At 40.1% G+C, this 19391-nt stretch overlaps 1 protein-coding gene across 7 annotated transcripts in view; it reads right to left on the minus strand.

Annotated features, from left to right (window-relative positions):
• The window catches only part of EVI5 (ecotropic viral integration site 5), a 193254-nt gene that overhangs the window by 118026 nt on the left and 55837 nt on the right, over nt 1-19391 (minus strand). For all 7 annotated transcript variants that reach the window (XM_060202085.1, XM_016192653.2, XM_060202084.1 and 4 more), the window contains 4 exons: nt 11691-11880; nt 9824-10048; nt 6800-6874; nt 1737-1862 (listed from right to left, as the gene is read on the minus strand). In XM_060202085.1, the coding sequence (XP_060058068.1) occupies nt 1737-1862; nt 6800-6874; nt 9824-9976 (354 nt within the window). In that variant the 5' untranslated portion in view covers nt 9977-10048; nt 11691-11880. The remainder of the gene's footprint in view (nt 1-1736; nt 1863-6799; nt 6875-9823; nt 10049-11690; nt 11881-19391) is intronic.

Genomic DNA, 19391 nt, shown 5'->3' on the forward strand with positions numbered 1-19391 from the left:
AAAGACTGATTTAGTACTTAGCAAGTCAGGCAGAGAAAGGAAGTGTTAGAGAGAACCAGAGCTTCATTCTGGCACATGCTATGCCAGGGGCAGAACTTGGAACCTCATTCATATTTTTAAGTTCTAAGCTCTAACTACTCCACCTCCTACCATGCAGCAAAAATATCAAGGTATCAAGTTTTTGTTTTGTTTTGCACTTTCTTTAAAACTAGAGCACTGCTCAGTTCAGGCTTATAATGGTGCCTAAATCTACCTAGGACTTAAGAGCCTCATGCATGTAGGTCTTTCTGCATAATCAGGTTAGCTTTCATTCTTACATCTCGCTTTATCTAACTGAAATTTAAGTAATAATAGCTACATCATTATACCACAGAACAATAAAGTAACTTTTTTTTTTAATTGCCACCAGGGCCTTTTTTTTTCTTTCCCCCCCCTTTTTCCCATTTGAGAGAAGAAAAAAATTGAAAGAGGAGGGAGGAGATAGAGAGCATGAAAAAGAGACAACTACAACACTGTTTCACCACTCCTGAAGTTTCCCTCCTACAAGTAGAGACTGGGGGCCTGAACCCTGGTCTTTGCACACTGTAACATGTACTCAACCAAATATGCCACCATCCAGCTCCTAAAATAAACTTTGTAATATAAAATATAATAATTAAATACAGGAAGATAAAATGTTTCAAGTATTTTTCACTTTTCTTTTCACCCTTATTAAAACAGTGAATACTGAGTCTTACATTAGCAACATAAAAGTATGGAAACATTGTTTTTAAAAGAGATTATAAGGGGCTGGGCAAAGCGCAGGTGGCCCCTGTATGGTGTTCCCGATTCCCCACCTACAGGGGAGTCGCTTCACAGGTAGTGAAGCAGGTCTGCAGGTGTTTTTCTCTCACCCTATGACTTCCCCTCCTCTCTCCATTTCTCTCTGTCCTATCCAACAACAATGACATCAATAACAACAACAAACAATAAGTACAACAATAAAATAACAAGGGCAACAAAAGGGAAAAAGAAATTTAAAAAACTTTTTAAAAAAGAGATTACAGGCTTGAAAAATGTGAAATAAAAAGGAAAGATAGAAGGAAGTAAGACAGAAGAGACAGTCTCAAGAGAAGTTGATATTGGTGTCATAAAGTCATGAGTTCCTGTAAGACAGCATAATCTGCATAACAGAAGCCTATAGTAAGGTAAAATAAGAAAATTCATGTATTTGGGCAAAGTGGCTATGATAAAATATATTTGGCACAAATGTTTAAAGAGTGAATATGAAAACTGCAGTCAAGTTTCAGACTGATCTACTGACACAGCAATTAACTGGGAAATAAATCTCTGTGTATTAGCAAACCAACAATTGATTATATGATAAAAAACACTGATTTTCAAATGCTTTAATACTTACTTTAAATATTAAATGTGCTTAGTTGTCACTCAACTAAGATGACAAACAATCAAGGCAATACACCTTTTTATTAGTTTATTTAACTGAAGGGGTTAATGTTTTACAAACCAGGAACCCAAAGTTTTCTTCTTCCCCTCCTACTCTCTCTCTCCCAAGAATCCTTTGCTTTGGTGCAATATACCATGTCCAGTCCATGTGTTACTTTGTATTCTCCCTTCCCATCCCTAGTTACTAAGTCTGCTAATAAGTGAGATCATTTGTCTTTCTGGCTAGTCTCACTCAACATGATGTAATTATGTAATACACCTTAAAAAAAAACAAAACACTAAACTTTTACCTGTATCATGCATTCAAACTGGTACATACAAAGTCCCAATTCTGCCATACTTGGTTTGAATAGTTCACGAAGTCTATAGTCTTGCATCAATTTAACAAATACACAGAAAGCCTCTTCTTCTGGCATCTAAATTAGGAAGAAAAGAAAAGAAAAAGTTTAATGTGTTAAAATACAAAATTAGCTAGATTTTATTTAAACTATGTACTATAAACATTAGTGATTCTGTGAAGTAATGGTACCAGCATTAAATCACTAATAAAATAAATAATTAGGGAGCCTGGCGGTAACACAGTGGGTTAAGTGCACGTGGTGCAAAGCACAAGGTCCAGTGTAAGGATCCCAGTTCAAGCCCCCGGCTCCCCACCTGCAGGGGAGTTGCTTCACAACTGGTGAAGCAGGTCTGTAGGTGTCTATCTTTCTCTCCCCCTCTCTGTCTTCCCCTCCTCTCTCCATTTCTCTCTGTCCTATCCAGTAACAACAACAATAACTACAACAATAAAAAAGGGCAACAAAAGAGAATAAATGAATCTTTAAAAAAATAATTAGTTAATTAAAAGAAAGTTCTAATCTCTCATTCTATTACTGAGAATGAGTAGCTAGACAAATTTTACAACTCTGAGACTGACCCATATGCCTAAATCATTAATTCAACCAACAAACATTCATTTAGATACTCTTCTCTCAGTCTATTCCACTGGGGGAAAAAATAACCATACTCTTTACCCTCAAGGAAAGTGAACTTTCTGGTGAAGAGAGAAAGAAAATGCATGGAATAAATCAACTAATATGCATATAATATAGTGATGAGTGTTATAAAAATAAAACAAAGTAGAGTAACAGGGAAAACATGCAAATAATGCTATGTGTGTAGATAGGAAAGAATGCCTTACATTCTTGCACTGACGCAATAACATTTGAGCAGAACACTGAAGAGCAAATGAAAGACCAGACCAAGAAAAATTTTAAGACGAAAGGCCTCGGAATGGAATCATGACTGGCATGCTCAAGGAAAGTACAAAGTAAACTACCTAATGAGGAGCCCTATTTTAAGTAGAGCTCAAGCTATTGAGGAAAAAATAACAGCAAAACAAATTACAAAGGGATTAACTTGCCACTGTGAGGATTCATATTATTTTGTTTTGCTTTGTCTTTCTTCTTTAAGAAAGAGAGAGGGGCTGGGTGATGAAGCAATGCTGTAAGGGTCTTTCTCCCTATCTTTCCTGTCCCTATTTATTTCTGTCTCTAACCAAATAAATAAATAAACAAGCAAACAAATAGATTAAAAAATTATTATCTTTATTTATTGAATAGAGACAGCCAGAAATCGAGAGGGAAGAGGGTGACAGAGAGGGAGAGAGACAGAGACACCTTCAGCACTGCTTCACCACTCGCAAAGCTTTCCCCCTACAGGTGGGGACCGGGGGCTAGAATCTGGGACCTTGTGCATTATAATAGGTGCACACAACCAGGTGTGCCACCACCCGGCCCCATATAAAATATTTTTTAAAAGAATCAAAGAATTATTCTAGCATATGTGATGCCAGAGATTAAACTCTATACCTCATGCCCAGTGCTTTACCTACCACACTACCTCTAAACCTACAGGATTCAAATTTATAAAAAGGTTTACTTATTAGGAAGAGGAAAACATAAGTAGAGCATCACTGGCACATGTGATGCCAGGGATCAAACATGAGGCCTCATGCTTGAGAGTCCAAGGTTTTATCCACAGCACTACCTCTTGGGTCACACAACTCAAATTGTTTTATTGTCACCAGGTTTACTGATGGGATTCCATGCCTGAACAATGAATCCACCACTACTGAAGGCCGTATTTTCTCCTTTTATTTTGACCAGACAGAAACTGATGAATGTGGGAGGTAAAAGGGCGAAGCTTTACTGCTTGTGAAGCTTCCTAGGGACCAGGGACCTGAACTCAGGTTCTCACACACAGCAGTATGAGCACTTGACCTGGTGCACCACCACTTGAACCCAAGATCTAGATTTTTACTTTAAGTCAGATGGGAGATTTTTGAGGATTTTGAACAGAATGGCAATGATGTGGCTAAAAGTGGTCAGCAGTCAAGAGTTACTCCTAGCAAAACCTGTAATTCCTGGGCTGGAAAGCCTCATGCCTGAGGCTCTATGGTCCCAGGTTTAATCTTCAGCACCACTACAAACCAGAGCCAAGCAGTGCTCTAGTAAAATAAATAAACAAAAAGAAAACGAAAGAAGAACCCCTAACAAATCCTTTCTTCTTCCCAAGCAACAAGCATTCTGCTATGAAGATGATCTTTATTAATCTTAGCTATCAAACCCTACAACCCAACTCGTTTATGCCACTCATACAAGAAGCCTGACATTCCTAAATTGTCATCTTGTATTGTTTCCCTTATTCTAGTCCTATTTTCAATCTTCCCTAAACTTTTCCCACAATACTTTGTAGAACTCATAATCAGCCATCAATAAGTACACTATTATAAATCTCAATCTCTTTTCCTAAATGTTTATCTCCTCTTAACAAAATCTAGTTCTCCTCAGAATATGCCTACACTAAAACCTGGCTTTCCACTAAAATGGCTACTTTCTTCTTCATAGCACTAGAAAGGGCCAGAAGGTAGAAAAGTGAATATTCCTCTTTGAAACTCACTGCCAATTCTACCATTTTACTATCTGAAACACAAGCCAGCAGATACTAACAATTCTTCTTCTTTTTTGGAGTATTTACAAACCTCTAGATCATACACCTTCCTAACCAAAATCCTATTCATTTTCATGAGGATTAGCTACCTGACATAGAAGATCTTTGACTTCATTTCCTCTAATAATTCTAGCAGGTAATTGCTGGCTTAAGCTCCAGAGAAACTCAACAGTTCAAATTCCACTTAGCAGCTATGTGACCCTCTATAAATTATTAAACCTCTCTGTTGCTCAGTTTCACAATCTGTCGAATGGGTAACATAATAAGTAGTACTTATTTCACAGGGTCACAATAAAGATTAGTACAGGAAAAAAAGATTGGGGTGGGGGGTTGGGTGGTGACACACTGGATTAAGCACACATAACAAAGCCACAAACCACACACCCCTACCTGCAGGGGGTAGCTTCACAAGAGGTGAAGTGGGTCTGCAAGTGTCTGTCTTTCTCCCTCTCTATCTTCCCCTCTGCTCTCAATTTCTTTCCTATCAAAAAAAAAAAAAAAGCAATAAAAAAAATAGCTATAGAAGCAGTGGATTTGTAGTACAGGCAGTAAACCCCAGTGTTTAACACTGGAGACAAAAGAAAATGACATAGTGGGGGTTGTATTGTTAAATGGGAAACTGGGGAATGTTATGCATGTACAAACTATTGTATTTACTGTTGAATGTAAAACATTAATTCCCCAATAAAGACATAAATTAAAATAAATAAATAAATAAAATAATATGGAGGCAGGGAATGAACACAAGACCTCATGCATGTGTGATACCACTGAGCAGCATTGAAAGCCCAAATTTTTCATTTCTGCTGTCACTGGGGTCTCACCACTCCAAATAGACTTTTTTTCAGAAAGAGACAGAATGGAGGGAACTTCCCTCCATTATAGTGGAGGTCAGGCTCAAATTTATTTATTTTTAATTTTTTTATTGGGGTCTCAAGCAGGAGGTCCTGCATTTGATCCTTGGCATCACATATCTCAGAGTGATAGTCTGGTTGTCTCCCCTGCTCATTAATAACTAAGTTTGAGAAGATCGCCTGCGAATGCAACAAGACCAGTACTTGTTGTCAATTGTAAACCATTACTACCCCAATAAAGAAATTTACGTGAGTGAATAAATATAACAGGGAAAGAAAAGGGAAAGAGTGAAGCTTAGACCGGGTAGAGTATATTGCAGCAAAGTAAAGGACTCTGGACTATGAGGCAGTGGAAAGGGAGGATGCTGGGTGCACAATGGTGAAGAGGGAGCTGTGGTAGGGGTGTATGCAGACACCTATCAGAAGCAGGTAACAAACTGTACCCAGGGGGCGGGGGGGGGGGCTGGGCGGTGGCATAGCAGGTTAAATGCACATGGCACAAAGTGTAAGGACTAGTGTAAGGATCCCAGTTCGAATCCCCGGCTCCCCATCTGGGGGGGGGTGTCACTGCACAGGCGGTGAACCAGATCTGCAGGTGTCTTTCTCTCCCCCTCTCTGTCTTCCACTCCTCTCTCCATTTCTTTCTGTCCTATCCAACAAAAACGACAGCAATAACAACAATGATAAACAACAAGGACCACAAAAGGGGAAAAATAGCCTCCAGGAGCAGTGGATTTATAGTGCCGCACCCATGTGTCAACAAGTGTCCTAAATGTCATTATTTCCCCAATGAAATGAAAAAGAGAATGTGCAACTCTACATGTTAGTTAAACTGCAAAATTAATAAACCTAGATTTAAAATATCTATTTTTAACTTACCACCTAGTAATTGATAAATAACCTCAACTCTTTTTTTTTAATTTTTTTATTATCTTTATTTATTTATTGAACAGAGACAGCAAGAAATTGAGAAGAAGGGAGAAACAGAGAGGGAGAGAGACAGAGAGACACCTGCAGCACTGCATCACCACTTGCAAAGCTTTCCCCCTGCAGGTAGGAAACCGGGACTCAAACCCAGGTCCCTGAGTATTGCAACATGTGTGCTCAACCAAGTGCACCACCACCCAGCCCTGGAACAATTCTTATATGATAAAACAAAGTATAAGTTAGCTGTTTTATTATAAATCAGTATCTTGGTGGTATGGGAGGTGGCACAGTGGATAAAGCATTGGACTCTCAACCATGAGGTCCTGAGTTCAATCCCTGGCAACACATGTAACAGAGGTTCTTTCTCTCTCCTATCTTTCTCATGAACAAATAAATTCTTTAAAAAAAAATCAATATCTTAGACATCCAGTTTCTGTTACTTTGAAGTATATATTCCTAGCAGTTACTTAAATTATAACAAGAAATAGCTAATATTCACTTATAATTAATACAAATAAAGATGAATTCTAAATTCCCTAATAAAAGATTTAATTAAACATTTACTGCTTGTATTAACTTACCTGCATAAGTAACAATCCCACTATAAATGCACTTCCTTGACAATAACCAACTTCACGGTCCACTAAAGAATATGCCTAAACGAAGTAAAAAAATGTTTTAAAAAGTTTCAATGTAATATATTATACACCTTCTGTCTCTAAAATTTACAAGTAGTGAAACAAAATTTTACCATGATGCCAACCTGACTTCCCTGATCTCACCAATATGCCCTGGGACCCCACTTTCTCAGAGCCCTACTACACTAGGGAAAGATAGGAACAGGGTAGGGTACGGATCGACCTGTCAACACGCATGTCCAGTGGAGAGGCAATTACAGAAGCTAGACCTCCCACCTTTTGGACCCCATAAAAATCTTTGGTCCGGGAGTCGGGCTGTAGCACAGCAGGTTAAGTGCAGGTGGCACAAAGCACAAGGACCGGCATAAGGATCCCGGTTCGGGCCCTGGCTCCCCACCTGCAGGGGAGTCGCTTCACAAGTGGTGAAGCAGGTCTGCAGGTGTCTACCTTTCTCTCCCCCTCCCTGTCTTCCCCACCTCTCTCCATTTCTCTCTGTCCTATCCAACAACCACGACAACAATAATAACTATAACAATAAAACAACAAGGGCAACAAAAGGGAATAAATAAATATTAAAAAAAAATATATTGGGTCCATACTCCCAGAGGGATAAAGAACAGGGAACATACCAATGGAGGAAAAGGGATATGGAATTCTGGTGATGGGAAATGTATGGAATTGTACCCCTCTCATCCCACAATCTTGTTAATCACTGTTAAATCACTAATAAAAATTTTTAAAAAGGAAATAAAGGGGGGTAGGCAATAGCACAGTGGGTTAAGCGCACATAGTGTGAAGCGTAAGGATCGGCCCAAAGATCCTGGTTCAGGCCCCTGCCTCCCCACCTGCAGAGAGATTGTTTCATAAGCAGTGGAGCAGGTGTGCAGGTATCTAACTTTCTATAGCCCTCTCTGTCTCCCCTCTTCCCCTCCTCTCTTGATTTCTCTTTGTCCTATCCAAAAACAACAGCAGCAATGGCAACAGTAACAACAACAAGGGCAACAAAATGGGGAAAATGGCCTCTAGGAGCAATAGATTCCTAGTGCAGGCACCAAGCCCTTTGGAACCCCTGGCCCCTACAATCTGTGGTGTATATCTCTTTCTCTGAAAAACACAGCCTGGAGAAGTAAAGTCCTACTGAAAACAATAAAACTTTTTTTTTTAATTTTTTTACTTGTAAAAAGGAAACACTGACAAAAATCATAGGATAAGAGGCGTACAACTTTACACAATTCCCACCACCAGAACTCTGTATCCTATCTTCTCCCCTGATAGCTTTCCCATTCTTTAACCCTCTGGGAGTATGGACCCAAGATCATTGTGGGATGCAGAAGGTGGGAGGTCTGGCTTCTATAATTGCTTCCCTGCTGAACATGGGTGTTGACAGGTTGATCCATACTCCCAGCCTGTCTCTCTCTTTCCCTAGTGGAAAAAGGAAGCAGAGCTCCAGGACACGTTGGTGGGGTTGTCTGTCCAGGGAAGTCTGGTCGGCATCATGCTAGCATCTGGAACCTGGTGGACGGCAAAAGAGTTAAGATACAAAGCCAAACAAACTGTTGACCAATCATGGACCTAAGGGCTGGAATAGTACAGATAAAGAGTTAGAGGGTCCTCCATTTTGTAGATAGCTAGTAGGCATATTTTAGTTAAATTCCAAAGGGCCTGTGGCTATACTAGTTTTTGTTTTCCCTTTTTTCTTTTTGCCCCTGAGGCTGAAATCTGATATGCCAGTAGATCCAAGTTATTGTCTGGGAGATGATGTCATGGCTGGAGAAAGCTGGATCAAGCGCATGGACTGGCTCAAGGACCCCGGTTTGAGCCCCCAGTTCCCCACCTGCAGGGGAGTTGCTTCACAGGCAGTGAAGCAGGTCTGCAGATCTTTCCCTCTCTCTCTTCCCCAACTCTCTCCATTTCTCTCTGTCCTATCTAACACTGACATCAATAACTACAACAATAATGAAAAACAAGGGCAACAAAAGGGGGGAATATATATATACATATATGTATGTATAAAAGAAAGCTAGATCAGGGAAGAGAGTAGCTCCCTAATATGGGGAAGAGGTATAAATATTGTTGACTGTAAACCCCATTGATCTGATGTGATCTGGGGCCCATATTCAGCTTAGGAGCCTATGTGACCTCTGCATCCCTCTAGATCTGAGCTCACATCTTGTGGTCATGAGTAGGAACATTCCATGCTGCCCCAATATCTACCCATCCTTCGGAGGATGGAACATTCTCTACCATTGTTGATCCAAGTTGAGGGCAAGGTCCTATGGGGGCCCACAAGGGGGGTCTATTTTGTTGTTCCTGATAGAAATGACTGGTAACAATGGAGAAGGGATTTATTCGAGTTCTAGGCTCAACAATAAAACTTTTTAAGTGCTTCCTTGCTATAGATGTTATCCTACAAATATCTAAAAGCAAGTGTTTTATCACATAAATTGTTTCTTTGGCTACTTTCCTGACTAGAAATTAACTACTCTTAAAGACAAGATAACAAAGGAACTCATACTGAGAAAGTAACAAGCTTAAAAATAGTTTAAAATGCATGTAAAGAAAAAACTAGAGTAGGGTTAGGGCTCACTGACAAAATTAAAATGGTTTTACAAGAAATTAACATTTCATAAAAGTAGGTGGAAAGAAAAGAAACTTGAAGAAAAACAGTATTAGAGATAAAATTAAGGGTTATTATTTTTCATAAAGGATGTTTTTATGGAATGGTGATTTACAGATAATTTGACTTCAATCGATTAATATCAAACAATGTTATGTATGACTTTTAAACATATTCTCCAAACTAGACAGTAATATAGAATCAGAATTAAAGTTGAAATTATGACAAAGTCATATTTATTGTCAAAACAACTAATGACTAGGATGAGAAGTCATATTTCATTCTGAAGACTGAGTAATAGCAATGTCCTGAGAACTGAAGTTTTTAAAAATTGAATAAACAGAACTTACCTTCATAACATTAAACAAGACCTCCTGTCCAAGGCTATCTTTTTCCTTAAAGAAATTGTGTTCAGGGTAAGTTCTAGCAATATCCCTTCGGATCAGTTTTTCACACGGTGAAGTCATTTTCAGAAGTTCTGAATACTGATCTTTAATTGACATACTTTGTGCACTGCATAAAAGTTGCCAAACTATTGCTCTAAAGTGGTGGGGTATCCCTTTACGGACGAGTTCCTAAAAATATAAGCAAACAAAGTTTGAAATGAATTATTTAAATATCCTACCTTGAAAAGAGAAGTTTTTATTAGGCATATAAGTGACGTGAAAGATTAGATCAAATTAATAATTTGCAAAGCTAGGTTTATAAGACAAGGAGACCTTTTAATTAAGACTAAGATTTGACACTTAGGTTCTCCTGCCATGAGGAAATTTCTGTACTTTCACTCAATACCTCTAAGAGTATTAAGAAACTGATAACCTGCAGAGTTATGACAGTTTAGTAACCATTATCAATCAAAGACTTGTTTCAGATTAAAAGGAAAATATCAAAATACTACTAATTCAAGAATGAAGGGATTGGTGTATTGCACCAAAGTAAAAGACTCTGGGGTGGGGAGGTGGGGGGAAGAGTACAGATCCTGAAAACGGATGGCAGAAGACCTAGTGGATGTTGTGTTGTTATGTGGAAAACTGAGAAATGTTATACATGTACAAACTATTGTTATTTACTGGAGACTATAAAACATTAATCCCCAATAAAGAAAAAATAGTAAATAAATAGAATGAAGGTTGTCACAGCTTCATTCATGAATCTATAAAATGAGAGTTTAATTTCTAAAATAATTTTATCGAATTATTTCTCCCAATAGGAGCTATCTATTACAACATATTCATAAATCAAAACTATGGGCACAAGGGAGCGGGTGGTGGAGCACCTGGTTGGGTGCACGTTACCATGCTCAAGGGCCTGGATTGACATCTCTAGTCCCTACTTGCAGTGGGAGGCTGGAGGGGAAGCTTCACAAGTGGTGAAGCAATGCTGCAAGAGTCTGTTTCTCTCTTGATTTCTTTTTTGCCTCCAGGGTTCCTGCTGAGGCTCGGTGCCTGCACCACAAATCCACTGATCCTGGAAGCTATTTTTTTCTCTTTTATTGTCCTTGTTGTTTTATCGTTGTTGTGGTTATTATTGTTATTGATGTTATTGTTGCTGGATAGCATAGAGAGAAATTCAGAGAGGAGGGGAAGACACACGGGGGACCCCCGGAAGTTGAGACACCAGGGACTGGAACTGAGATCCTTACTCCAGTCCTTGTGCTTTGTGTCATGTGTCATGTGCTTTGTGTCATGTGCACTTAACATGCTGTACTACCGCCTGAACCCGTTTCTCTCTTTTTTAATTTCCCCCTTCTCAATTTCTGTCTCTATCCAATTAAAAAAAAAAAAAACTAGGGACAAAAATAAATGAAATGGGGGAGTTGGGAGGTAGCGCAGCAGGTTAAGCGCACATGCCGCAAAGTGCAAGGACCAGCCTTAGGATCCTGGTTCCAGCCCCTAGCTCCCCACCTGCAGGGAAGTCGCTTCACAGGCAGTGAAGCAGGTCTGCAAGTGTCTATCTTTCTCTCCCCCCCTCTGTCTTCCTCTCCTCTCTCCATTTCTCTCTGTCCTATACAACAACGATGACATCAACAATAATAAAAACAAGGGCAACAAAAAGGAAATAAATACTAAATAAAATAAATGAAATATATAAAAAAAAGACATCTTTAATATACTGCTGGCAAAGTATTGGAGTTTTATTTTTAAACCTTCTACTAATTCATGCCTGATGCTCTTTGGGACTGAAAGAAGAAAGAATTTCAATGAAGAACACAAATACCTTAACTTGCTTTTCCTTCTTCTTGCGCACATCTTCCCATTCATTAACAATCCTTCCCCAAAGAATCCAAGAATCTTCTTCAAGGTGGCTGAGGTTGCTAGAGGCAGATGAACTTGATACAAGGGAGGAGCCACTGTTTCTTCTTGATCCATTTACAGATCTTAAAGACTTACTATCCGTCTCCAGTAATCTAAAATATAATTAAAAACTACTCAAGATCTAATAGCATATGACAATAAGGATACATCACAATTTCACTACAGCAAAGAAGGTGGGTTTGAGTGACTGATTTTACTGTTACAGGTCACTTATTTTCACTCATATACTTAGAACGACAAACACTATAACATCAGAGCTTCCTCCAGCCTTGTAGCATCTACCATGTGGTGTGAGGGCTCAAACTATATGCATGGTGAGGCATTTGCACTAGAGAGCATGCTATCTCTCTGCCCCCCAGTCACTGTTTTTGCCGGGTTAGTGTTGCTGGTGTTTCTTCCTGGGCACGTGCTCTCTGGGTTGGAGAGAACTGGACCAGAGCCAACCTGGGCTGCTGCTTACTCAGCGACACAGAAGAGAGACTAGGAACTCGTGGAGAGCCTGAACACAATGCCTTGCCTTCACTGATCAGAGACACTGCCTTTATATATATCTTTAACCGGAACTGGCAAGTGGGAAAAGGAAATGGCTAGGAGAGGAGGTGGAGAAAAGAAAAGAGCAGGAAGGTAGAAAGCTTCATAGCAGCTGTTGGGAAGGTTCTTCTTCTTCTTCTTCTAGCGTTTGCCCTTGTTCCGTAGCCAGTCAACAGCGTCAAGTTGAGCCTGATGTAAAGTTTCGAGACCTCCTTTGAATCTGGAGAGGTGGCAGTCGTTGACTATGTGGGTCATAGTCTGTCTGTACCCGCACCAGTGGGATTAACCAATACCCTGCAGGCAGGGAAGGTCTCAGGCAAAACAGTGATTATGTAAATAGACCACAGCATCAGAGCAGGGGGGCTGTTTTAAAATATATATGTTTTAAAATATAACTTTTAAATATGCATAATTGTTGTTGAGGTGGTCTGGTGTCGGGCTGCACCGCGGAGAAGAGAGCGGACGTCCAGAGCAAAGGGGTACACAGATCTTTATTATAGGATGGGGGGGGGAGGTTTGGTTCAGACCACGTGGAGCCAGCCAGCAATGGCCGACCACGGGGGGGGGGGGGGGGGGGGGGGGAGCAGGGAGCGAGACCTCAGAGAGGGAGAGCCAAGAGCCCAGAGAGAGAGAGGGGAGGGGTGATGGGGCTTTTTATTGGGCGACAACCAGGGGTGACGTGTAGGGCCAGGATTGGTTGAAAGGGGGCACTCTAGGATTTAGCGGGGCATAGAAAAACCTGGGGGCGGAGCCAGGATTGGTTGTAAGGGGGCACTCTAGGATTTAGCGGAGCATAGAAAAACCTGGGGCCGGAGACTGCATCAGAATAAGTCCTCAGCAACACATAATTTCACTAATTGGTTGGTACCTACTAAATAATTGCTGTTGTTTTTATTTAAGCATAACAATTTCAAAATCTGAAATAGTAAATTATGTTATTTTAGTGCTTTAAGTTCCATCATACTTTTCCCATGTTAAATTGCATCACTACTATCAATAAATAAACCTATAGATAGAAACAAAAATAATGGCAGTTCTAAAACGAAACATTAAGTGTAAGGTATAAATGGAGTGCAGATGAAAAGTGTCTTAAGCAGAGGCTTTTAAATGGTCAGGAAAGGTCTCAGAGGTCATCAACTTGAAATATTTAGAAGAAGCAGAAGTGCCAAGTGAATTCATGGATGGCTTAGGCAAAAATGTTCATACATTTAGTGGATTGTGAATTAATGTATACACATATAGAAAACTGTGAGAAACTTATAAATGAAATATTTAAAGATAATGTCTCTGTGTCCCAGGAGGTAACACAACGGCAAGTGCTTTGTACTTGGAAGCATGAGGTCCTTGAGTTCAATCTCTGGCATCCCATGTACCTGAGTGATGCTCTGGTTTGTTTGCTCTCTCCTTCTCCCTACCCTCTTCCCATTCACTAAAAAATAAATATAGTATTTAAAAATAAAATAAAAGGAGACGGGTGGTACCACAGCAGGTTAAGCGCACATGGTGTGAAGCACAAGGACTGGCGTAAGGATGCAAGTTTGAGGCCCCAGCTCCCCACCTGCAGGGGAGTCACTTCACAAGTGGTGAAGCAGGTCTGCAGGTGTCTATCTTTCTCTCCATCCTATCCAACAACGACGGCATCAATAACAACCACAATAATAACTACAACAAGGGCAACAAAGGGAAAATAAATATTAAAAAATAATTAAATAATAAAATAAAATAAAATAAAGATCCTGTCAAGCACAAAGATGACTCAAAATGGAGTAAGAGTTAGGGAAGCAAAGAGGAATGAATAGTGACTAATAAACAAGTGATTTTTTTGGAAGGTGATTAAAATATAAAAGTAACTGTGTGGTGGTTACAAAATTCTGTGAATACATGACAAACCACACACACACACACAAAGAGGTGAGTTGTATGGGGCATAAATTAATAGTTCATTTACTGTATTTAACTTTCAACTGTAAACCATTAATTTCTCAAGAAAGAAATTTCTAAAAATTGCAGTTCATTAAAACTATTATTATAAAAAACAATTATTTACAGGTTCTTGAGCTACTGAGAAATCAATTCAAAACCTATCCACTAATTTTCTTAACTCTAGTACACATGAAGGGCTGCTATGCTAGAATTTATTGCAAAAGAGAAAAATACCTTCCACTACAATATAATTTTATAACTAACACAAAAAGAAAATTATCAGATTAAATGAAAAGCACAGTCATACTACTCAGTGATAATCAAAGGGTTTCTCCATGGGTTATGTATGACCCTGTGTCCATATCTTTCCATTTTGGTCTTTATGCTTTTTTAATGTTTTATGTATGTACATTTTGTTTTGTTTTTTATGCACTGCTAGGGAAATGAGCTTGGGGTGCAGGCATGAGCATTACTGCTGAGATCTGGCTCAATTTTTATTCTGTATTTTTTTCCCCTTTTGTAGCTCTTGTTTTTTTTATTGTTGTTGTTATTGATATTGTTGTTGTTAGACAGGACAGAGAAATGGAGAGAGAGGGGGAAGACAGAGAGGGAGAGAAAAAGACACCTGCAGACCTGTTTCACCGCCTGTGAAGCGACTCCCCTGTAGGTGGGGAGCCGGAGGCGCAAACCGGGATCCTTAAACTGGTCCTTGCGCTTTGTGCCGCGTGCGACTAACCCGCTGCGCTACCACCCAACCCCCTTTATTCTCTCTCTTTTTTTTTTGCCTCCAGGGTTATAGCTGGGGCTCGATGCCTGCACTACCAGTCCACTGCTCCTGGAGACTACTTTTCCCACTTTGTTGCCCTTGCTGTTATCCTTGTTGTTGATGATGATGTTATTATCATTGTTGTCATTGCTATTGTTGTTGGAAAGGACAGAGAGAAATCGAGAGAGGAAGGGAAGACAGAGAGGGGGAGAGAAAGGCACCTGCTGACCTGCTTTACTGCCTGTGAATTGACCTTCCTGTGGTGGTGGGGGGGGCTCGAACCGGAATCCTTTTTCCGGTCCTTGCCTATTCCGTATTTTTAATGAGCAATAAATAAATAAATAAATAAGAGGAAGGAGCTGAGTGGTGGCACACTTGGTTGAACACACATTACCTAGCCCAAGAACCCACATTCAAGCCCTCAGTCCCCACCTGCAAGGGAGAAGCTTCACAAACAGTGAAGCAGTGCTGCAAATGTTTCTTTCTCTCTCCCTCTTTCTCTTCTTCCATCTGAGTTTCTCTCTCCAATAAATGAATAAATAAAATATTTAAGGAGAGGGAGTAGGGCGGTAGTGCAGCGGGTTAAGTGCACGTGGCACAAAGCGCAAGGACCAGCGTAAGGATCCCGGCTAGAGCCCCCGGCTCCCCACCTGCAGGGAGTCGCTTCACAAGCGGTGAAGCAAGTCTGCAGGTGTCTTTCTCTTCCCCTCTGTCTTCCCCTCATCTCTTGATTTCTCTCTGTCCTATCTGGCAACAATAACATATATAACAACAATAATAATAACCACAACAAAAAAAGGAAAATAAATATTTAAGGGTTAAAAAAGGAAGAGGAAGAAAGAGAGGGAGAAAGACCAAAGTACCACTGCATCATTCTTGGGAGTCCCCTGGGTGCTTTTGCTAACACTCCCATGTGGTGAAGACCAAATCCAGAGGCTAACAAATGAAGGGCATATGCTTTATCTGCTGAAACATCTCGAAGGCCTCTCAGCCAATTCTTATCTGCAACTGCTATAACAAATAATTCACAAAACCAAATTTATTCATCCCCCTAGAATGCTGTCAAACCATGACATCAGAGGTTGTGTTTCTATTAACTGGAGAATAGAGAATGCTCACGAGAATGACCCCAGCTATTAAAAAGGCAGCATTCAAAATGGCTACAGCCCAGATTATCTGAATTGGGGGAGAGGTATTACTGAATTTAATTATCAGTTTGATATTAATAGCACTACCAATACAGCAACCTTGAATTGACTGCTTCTAAAGACTGTTTTTTAATATATATTTTTTATTTTTTTTATATTTATTTATTTATGCTCCCTTTTTGTTGCCCTTGTTTTTTTATTGTTACAGTTAATATTGCTGTTGTTGTCATCATTGCTGGATAGGACAGAGAGAAATGGAGAGAGGAGGGGAAGACAGAGAGAGGAGAGAAAGATAGACACCTGCAGACCTGCTTCACCGCCTGTGAAGCAACTACCCTACAGGTGGGGAGCACCAGGGGCTTGAACCATGATCCTGATGCCGGTCCTTGCGCTTTGTACCATGTGCACTTAACCCACTGTGCTACTGCCAGACTCCCAAGACATTGTTTTTTAAGATTTTGTTTATTCATGCAAAATGATATAAGAAAGAATCAGACTTCACTCTGGTACATGTGCTGCCATGGGATTGAACTCAGGATTTCATGCTTGAAAGTCCAACTGTACCACCTCCTGGGCTACTTTTTTTTCCTTTAATTTTTTAAATATTTTTATTTATTATTGGATAGAGACAAATTGAGGGAGGCGAGATAAAGAGGGGGGAGAGAGGTAGAGAGATACCTGCAACCCTGCTTCACCACTCATGAAGCTTCCCCCTGCAAGTAGGGACCAGGGGCTTGAACTTGGGTCCCTAAGCACTGTACTGTGAGAGCTTAACCAGGTGCACCATTACCGGGCCCCCTTCCTTCCAAAAGCTCTGAAGATACAGTGAAAGCATTTCCAGATGAACAGGATTTGGAATTACATTAAAATAAGAATATGCCAATATACAAAAAGTAACTTAGGTCTATCTGGGAGATAGCATAGTGACAGTTATGCAAAAGATTGTTATGCCCAAGGCTCTAAGGTCCCAGGTGAAAGTCAAGGCAATGCCACAAGCCAGAGCCAAGCAGTGCTCTGGAAAGGAAGGGAAGGGGGGCGGGGAGGCAGAGAGAGGATAGTGAGAGTTTTAGATTACCTCCACTAAATCTTAGCTATTGAAAACTGAATCATTTCACCAAGAGATCTAAGGAAAATAGTAGCTAGCACATCATAATGGAAATATGAGAAAAAGAACAGATTGTATCCCCCCACATCTACAACCCACTAATTTTTGACAAGGAAACCCAAACCATTAAATAGTAAAAACAGAGTCTCTTCAACAAACAGTGCTGGGAAAATTGATTGAAACATGCAAGTAGATGAAATAGTCACTTATCACCATGCACAAAAGTCAACTCCAAGTGGGTCAAGGACATGAACATAAGGCCAGAAGCTATCAAATACACAGAAAATAAACATTTGGTAGGACACTTTATGACCTATACTTCAAAAAAAAGCCTTCAAGGATTCAAATCTAACAGCAAAGAAAACAAAAGCAAAAATAAGCCAATAGGACTACACCAAACTGAAGAGCTTTTGCGCAGCAAAGGATTATGACCACACAAACAGAAAGACACCCTAGCCTATGGCATGGGACATCGTTATACAACACACCTCAGATAAAAGGCTAATAACCAAAATACATAAAGAAATCAGTAAGATTAGCACCAAGAAAACCAAGCAACCCCATTACAAAATGGCACAAGGGCATAGACAGAAATTTCACTAAGGAAGATATCCGGAGAGCCAACAAATATATCAGATGGTCACTGACCATCATAGAAATGCAAGTAAAGGCAACAGTGAGATACCACTTAACACCTGTGAGAATGTCATACATCAGAAAGGACAGAAATGACAAATGTTGGAGAGGATATGGAAAAAAAAAAAGGGACACTTCTGCACTGCTGATGGGAGTACAAAATGGTCCAACCAGTGTGGAAAGCAGTCTGGAGATTTATCAGGACAAAAATGAACTTACCCTACAACCCAGCAACTCCTCTCCTGGGGATATTTACCCAAAGGAAATAAAAACACCTATTAGAAGAGATCTATGTATACTTATGTTTATAGCAGCATAATTTGTAATCACCAGAACCTGGAAGCAACCCAGATATCCAACATCAAATGAGAGGCTAAAAAAATTTAGTACACATACATGATGGAATACTACTCAGCTGTTTAAAATGATGTTGTCGGTGTCAGGCAGTAGCGCAATGGGTTAAGTGCATGTGACATGTAGCTCAAGGACCAGTGTAAAGATCCCGATTTAAGCCCCCAGCTCCCGACTCGTAGGTGAGTTGCTTCACAAGCAGTAAAGCAGGTCTGCAGGTGTCTTTCTCTCCCCCCTCTGTCTTCCCTCCTCTCTCAATTTCTCTCTCTCCTATGCAACAATAGCATCAATAGCAACAACAAGGACAACAAAATGGCGGAAAAAATGGCTTCCAGGAGCAGTGGATGCCTAAGTGCAGGAACTGAGCCCAAGCAGTAGCCCTGGAGGCAAAATAAAAAAAAAAAATGCCTCCTTTGCATCCTCTTGGATAGAAGTTGGGGGCATCCATCATGTTGAATGAGATGAGCCAGAAAGAGAAGGACGAATACCAAAATGATTTCACTTATTAGTGGGCCTCAATAAATAGGGGCTGATTTGAACCTAAGTGGCACTAATGAAAAAGTAGTTACACTATCCAGGTTAGCTATCTTGCTGCCTAAGTTTTTCTTTTGCTCTTCAAGATGAGGTTACAGAAAAGGTGATTATATAAGACTTAAACCCCCTCTAGAGGGGTTGGGCAGCAGTGCATATGGAAAGTGAATATCCAAGAACCCAGGTTCACGCCTCTGGTCCCCACCTGTGGGTGAGTGGGGGTGGGGGGAGACAGGCAGGGAGAGCAGTGCTGCAGGTATCCCTCTTTCTCTGTCCTCTATCTCCCCCTGCTCTTTTTTTTTTTTTTTTTTTGGTCCGGCCCTCTCCTCTCTCAATTTCTATGTCTAGCAAAAAAGAATAAAGGGGAGGGGGACAAAAAAGGAAAAAAGTCACTGATGGGAACAGTGGATTCATTGTGCCTGGTATCGATAAAATAATAAATGAATAAATAAGCAAACAAACATCTCTCAAATATTCTGGTCAGTAACTAATAGTTTGGAGATCAATTTATACTGACATTTCAGACAGGTAAGCATACTCAAATTAGCTTAGACTAAATTTATACATGACATCATCTGAAGCTAAGCTAGTTGCAACAGAAAATCTAGTATA

The sequence above is a fragment of the Erinaceus europaeus genome, chromosome 11 (genome assembly GCF_950295315.1).
Source record: "Erinaceus europaeus chromosome 11, mEriEur2.1, whole genome shotgun sequence".
NCBI lineage: Eukaryota > Metazoa > Chordata > Mammalia > Eulipotyphla > Erinaceidae > Erinaceus > Erinaceus europaeus.